The following is a 6533-nucleotide window of genomic DNA, read 5'->3' on the forward strand; positions in this document are numbered from 1 at the left end:
TCTCCTCCCCCAAGTTTCTCTGGGTCCTGTCTCCTTTTCTACCCATCCAACATTAAGTTCTTTCTCAAAAAACAAACAAAACCCCATGCAGCAACAAAATCAAAGAAACAAAATAAAACCACACCAAAAAAGGGAAACAGAAACAAAACCCACCCAAACCCCACCATCGCCCTAGGGTATAGTGCAGACAGCACACCATGGTTGATAGAAGAGTATTTCAAGAATTATAAATGGATTAAATGTTTAAGTTTTTAAAAATAAATATAACTTTGTCTTCATCCATCCTATACTGTATACATTTTCCCCCCACAGGCATAAAATTAATATATCAGTAATTTAGACAGTAAGACACATTGTATTAATAAATATCCTTTATAAATACATATGTCTAAATATATTTAGAGTAAATATACTAAATTTTACTAACTAGTATAAATAATCAAAAATTGAAAATTACTATGCTAATAAATATACTACATATATTTAGTTAATAGGTTATTAAAACTATTTTTTAAAGTGTCAATCAACTGGACATTAGTTTTTTATGAGCATCACAATGGTTAATTCAAATATAAGTGATTTCATTTACTCACTCAAACATAACATGAAAGAATGGTTACTAAGGAGCCAAGGAAAGATTAAGCAATTGTTTCATAAAAAAATTATTTGTGTGTGTGTGTGTCTGTGGGGGGGGGAGGGAAGTGGTGGGACGGAGAGAGAGTGTTTGCGTGTATGCATTTATGTGTGCCATGTGCATGCCAGAAACCATGGAGGTCAGAAGAGAGCATTGGATCTACTCGAACTGGAATTATATGCAGTTGTCTAAGTAAACATACATTATACTGCTTCTACGAAGTCAATTTTGAACATTAAGCTTTGTCTTAGTTAGGATTTCGATTGCTATGATAAAACACCATGACCAAAGCAACTTGATGAGGAAAGTTTTATTTCATCTTACATTTCCAAGTCATACTCCATCACTGAGTGAGATCAAGGCAATAACTCACACAGGGCAGGCACCTGGAGGCAGGAGCTAATGCAGGGGCCATGGAGGGATGTTGCTTACTGACTTACACCCCATGGCTTGTACAACCTGCTTCCTTATAGCACCCATGACCACCAGCCCAGGGGTGGCACCGTCCACAGTGGGCTGAGACCTCGCAATCAGTCGTCCACTAAGATAATGCCTCACAGGACCGCCTACCAGGCCATCTGGTGGGCATTTCCTCAGCAGAGACCACCTCTTCCCTAATGAGTCTAACCTGTGATTGGATAATACAAAACTCGCCAGTACAAACTTTAACAGATACAGACAAAACTCACTCATCCCTCTTAAGTGTGCTGGGGATCTAACTGACCCTGTCTCAGATACAATTCTTCTTGCTCTGAAATATACAAATCAACTTTGCTAAAGTAGCAACGGCTGAAGCACGCCTATCCTATGTCTATGTCTTTGTGTTATAATTTTTGTTTTCTGGTGACCGGAAGAACATTGTAAACCATGTTGCATATTGTTGACAAGTAGAAAATAAATACGATGCCAATCAATTTTATATTTTCCGAATGTGTATTTCACCTGATATCTGTGTGCTTATCTGTCTGTATCTTGTCAATGAATCCAGCATTACTCCCTTGAAAGAATAACAAACCCGTTCTACTTACCAAACTATTCCCTGAGCCCCAGAGCCAATCGGCTTCAGGTTCTGGTAGCGCTTGAGAACGGTGAAGGTCGAGTCTCCTACTTCCACACTGTAGAACTGGTTGTCTACTTTGCTTTTGCTCATGTTGTAATGTTTGGCAACGTATGACACATCCACGTGTTTGTCGAATCCCTGTCAAGAAGGAGGAGGAGATGTGAGACAAGAGCTCCCGGTAGGACAATGGCAATGGATACAGAGCAGTCTTTTCTTTCAGTGACTACAAATATCTAGCCATCTACCATCTGGTGGGGCTAACTCACACAGGAGAAACAGTCCTTAGTAGGCCCTGTCCATTTACTTGAAGTAAATGAGGCTTAAAAATGAAAGTGTAGTTTCTCAGTATTAAAATGTTTAAGGCCTGGGAAAATAGATCAATGGTTCAAACCCTCGTAACTCAAAAGCAGCAACCAACGCCTGCTTACAATAGAGAAAGAGGATATTTTGTCACAGGATAATTTCATCCCTTTTAGATGAAAAATTCTGAAGCTATTCTGGCTTCAGTGTAGCTTAGACACTTAAGGACTGAAGGAAGTTAGACCAGTGCTGACTGCTCACAAGAGGGGCTAACGATGCTGAGTGCAACCCTTTCCTCTAACAGAGCTCAGGCACAAACTAGCATGCAGGTCCTACTTTTATTAATTAGGCAAATTTAAATTAAATACAGTTGACTTCATTTTTCTCACTAATACCCAAAGTGCTACTATCCTTATTAAGTGCTAAAAATACTAAGTTAAATAAACATTGCACACTCTGTTTTGAGCGTGCTTAGATTTTACCTATCTTGGTCATTGCATTTCCTAGTTATCTATGGGAAAGTTTCTTATGTCAATCATATTTGGTAATTAAAGAATTGTCTTAAAATTCTGAATTTTTACACATAAAATATAATAAAGAGCTACTACCCATGCTTAGTATTTATTCATAAAAGCTCTTATGTCAGACTTTACTACACAAAAGATATGGACTACAGTTAGATTGTTCATACCATAACTAACTGCTTGCATGTGGCACACACTGGTGAATGCCTATGTAATACTTAGGCCTCTTCTTGGTATTTTCATTTAGGTTTTATACATGCATTCTTTCTGTGTATTCTTTCAAACAATAGAGGAACAAATAATCTTAGCCAGTGGATCTCATTAGCTGCAGCATCCCCATGTTGGGGGCATTCAGTTGGGAGAATCCTGACATGTTGTGTAAAGCTACAGTGATGAGATATAACTCATGGGTTCCCTTTGAAACTTTGCTTGGTGGCCCTGCAGGAGCTGGATATTCCCACCCAGCTGATCATTTTCCACATACATCACGAGGTTTCAATGTCCTGAGGAAGCTTTAGTCAATGAAAACTCCACCTACCCTGCTTTGAGCCTAGAATTTAAACCAAAGAAGTTTTGTATAATTTAACACATTAACTCTCTGAATATCAGTTCTCATACAATATGAAAAATTTAAACTGTTTTAGGCTCTGAACCTGTGAACTGACCACAGAACCATTTTCTTTGGAAATTTTTGTCATCTCATGTCTAAATAAAAAGGTGAAATGGAAGTATCTCTTAGTCTCCACCTGAGCAGAAATATGATCCAGACAGGACGGTGATGTCATAGAACACAATCCAGGCAGAATGATGACATCATGGAATATGATCCAGACAGGATGGTGATGTAAGGAAAACTGAGTGGGGATTATATGAGGTTAGCTAGAAGAATGTGAAAATCTACTGGAAGATTCTGGATGCCCCAGAATGGTAAGAAAGCTCTAGAACTAGATAGACATCATAAGCTGCAGCCTGTGTCTGTCACCAGGCATAGTGGCAGCATTTGGTACAAACGTGGGAAACACAAATGTTGGTGTAAACTATGGATTGCTATCTGCATTGTCTAGAGAGGAAGCAGGAAACCTAGGTAATTTCTCAATGTAGCCAAAGTCATGAAATCTGGAAGGTAGTCCATACAGCGTAGCATAGAAAATGAAACAAGACCTTCAAAAGCAGGGTGTTGTGAGCCTATTCCAGGGTACAACCATGAGGTCTAGAGTCTGGGCAGAGGCTAGGGACAACTGTAAGCACAAGAACATTGGTGTGCAAACTATCAAGGCTTTTAACCCAGTGCCACGCACAGCTCTCCAAACCGCTGTCACTTCTACTACAGACTCATGGAAGGGGTGGTGCAGAAAGCCCTGCTCCTTGCTAAGGAAGGTTAAAACCAACCCCAAATGGAATTACAATATTGAATACTTCTCATTTTCAGGATTACCGTGGGATGACTGACACCTGCCCAACATGGCATGTGTTATGTTCTGACCCTTTGTTGCACCCCTTAGTATTTGGAATATTGCAAAAATACTCAGCACAAGTTGGCTTTATCAACTCTAAATGCTCCTTTTGTCTTCCCTGTCTTATTTTTCTGTTGATGAGCAGTGTTCCTAAAGTACTGCATGTGTGTTCAATCACACGTTTACTAATTACATGTGTACTAATCACATGGATATAATAATCATGTGTGTGCCAATCACACGTGTAATAATCACATACATATAAAGATCACATGTGTGAAATAATCACATATGTACTAATAAACGCATATGTACAAAAGATATGTATACTGGTCATACATGTGTACTAATCACACATGTCAACTGTCACATAATAATGATCACACATGTGCAATAATCTTTTGTGTATAATTATCACATGTGAGTAATAATGACACACAGTAGACTTCCTATCCCAGGCTCCTGACTCCATGCAGACACCAGGCCTTCCTGTGGTTTTCCTGGCTATAATCTCCATTTTCCCATAAGAGTTGAACTGTCAGCACTTCAATACCTATTCAAGGAAGTTTAATAATTCTTACAGCTCCTTGTTCAGCCTTATCTAATCTATGTAATATTTACAGGTGCCTAATCTACTACTGATGACATGCTTGCTACATGACAATTACTAGGTTAGCACTGGCCATGCAGTAAAGACAAGACAAAGTTGCAACCTAGAATGACCATGGCAAAGTAGTTAAGTTCAGAAGGGACATTCTACAAGAGAACAAAGTAAATATTCTGGTAATAAACAGGAAGGGATAACCTACTGTCTGTATATAATCATCTTTGATTCATTCAAATAGCAGTGTTGTTTCAAACACAGGAAGAAAATAACATGAATTCTATTTTGTAAAGACATGGCTAGCCATGTTAGTCATGTTTCTGTTGCTAGGATAAAATACTCTACTCTAGCAAACGCAGTTTGAAAGGGAAAGCTTTATACTAACTCACAGTTCAAGGGTATAGTCCATCATGTCAGGGAGATCATGATGGCATAAGTTTAAAGTGACTGTCACATTGCATTCATGGGCAAAGATGAGGGACCGTACATGCTGGTATTCATCTCCCTTTTCCATCTTAGTCAGTACAGGATCCCAGCCCGGAGAATGGTGCTACCCACAGTTAAGGCACTCTTCCCTGGATTAAACTAAATAACACCTCACAGGCATGCCAAGAGAGTGTCTCCTTGGTGGTTCTAGATCCTGTCAAGTTGACAGGGAATATTACCTATCGCACTAGACTGCAGAGAGTTATGGGGAGAGATTCTGAAGTTTTAAGGTCTGTGCATGAAAAACCTTGAAAAGATACTGAGTATGCAGAGAATGGAATATATCAGAATGTTAGTACTGTGAGGGGTTTGGAATGTTAAAGATATTGTAGAATATTGTTTTAAGGTGTGTTCCATGTGTTTATTCTCTGGAACTTTTGTTTAATGATGTAAAGATGTGTTGCTCTTGTTTATGCTGCATTTGTTTAACTTTGTAAAGCTGTGATTCTATGCCTGTCTAAAACACCTGGTGGTCTAATAAAGCACTGAATGGCCAATAGCGAGGCAGGAGATAGATGGGGCTGACAGGCAGAGGGAATAAAAAGAAGAAATTTGGAAGAGGAAGAAAGAGCAATGACAGAATAAGGAGAGGAAAATGTCTGGGGTCAGACACCCAGCTGTACAACAAGCCATGGAGCAAGAGGGAAGGTAAGCTATACAGAAGTAAGAAAAAGAAAAAGCCCAGAGGGAAGGGTAGATGCAACAATTTAAAAAAAAAGCTGGCTAGAAACAAGCCAAGCTAGGGTTGGGCATTTATAAGCAAAAATAAGTCTCCATGTCATGATTTGGAGAGCTGGGTGGTGGGCCTCCCAAAAGAGTCAAAAAACAGAAACAATAGGAAGGTCCAGATCTTAGTTTATCTTGGGAATTTCTTTAGTTCCCAGAACAGCTATTCCTTGCCTGCTTCTGTGTCCTAACTAATATCCTATAGTTAATAGATAAAAACCTTTGAAATCCATTAAACTTGGCAATTTCTACCAACCGAAACCAGGAAGGTCACCAGAGACACTCTTAAGGTATAGAAAAGCATCTTGCTCTAACCACCTCTCTGATGTATCCATCAATGTATTTTAAACTTATCTTGATTTATGACTTCCTTTGTTTGGTAAAACTATATAGCTTCATGCAAATGTTTCCATGTTGGGACATGGAATTTGGGATACCCTAAATCTTTGTTTCTGGACCCTGTTCACTCAAAATGGCTCTGAAATAAAGTATCTCTTATTCCCTTTAAAATGAGAACTGTGGTTTTGTGTAGACAATTATGGTGCCCAATGTGGGGCTCCACCCTCGAGTTTGCATAAATGAGCGGGAGAGTTAGAGACTCTGTGAGAGATGATGGTCTCAGGGAAGAAGCTGAGAAAGTCGTTTCCCAAAGTAGTACATAAAACGGACCCAAAACACTTCTTCACTAGCCAACACTGACAGTAATTCTTCAGAAGCAAAGAAAGAAAAAGTGTGTGTGTGTGTG

The 6533-nt window shown here is 39.1% G+C and overlaps 1 protein-coding gene across 5 annotated transcripts in view; it reads right to left on the reverse strand.

The window, feature by feature from the left end:
* Mapk10 (mitogen-activated protein kinase 10) overlaps positions 1-6533 on the reverse strand; it is a 297033-nt gene that overhangs the window by 119121 nt on the left and 171379 nt on the right. For all 5 annotated transcript variants that reach the window (XM_013350889.2, XM_013350890.2, XM_026785125.1 and 2 more), the window contains one exon: positions 1663-1832. In XM_013350889.2, the coding sequence (XP_013206343.1) occupies positions 1663-1832 (170 nt within the window). The remainder of the gene's footprint in view (positions 1-1662; positions 1833-6533) is intronic.

Source organism: Microtus ochrogaster, linkage group LG1 (genome assembly GCF_000317375.1).
Source record: "Microtus ochrogaster isolate Prairie Vole_2 linkage group LG1, MicOch1.0, whole genome shotgun sequence".
In the NCBI taxonomy this organism is placed as follows: Eukaryota; Metazoa; Chordata; class Mammalia; order Rodentia; family Cricetidae; genus Microtus; species Microtus ochrogaster.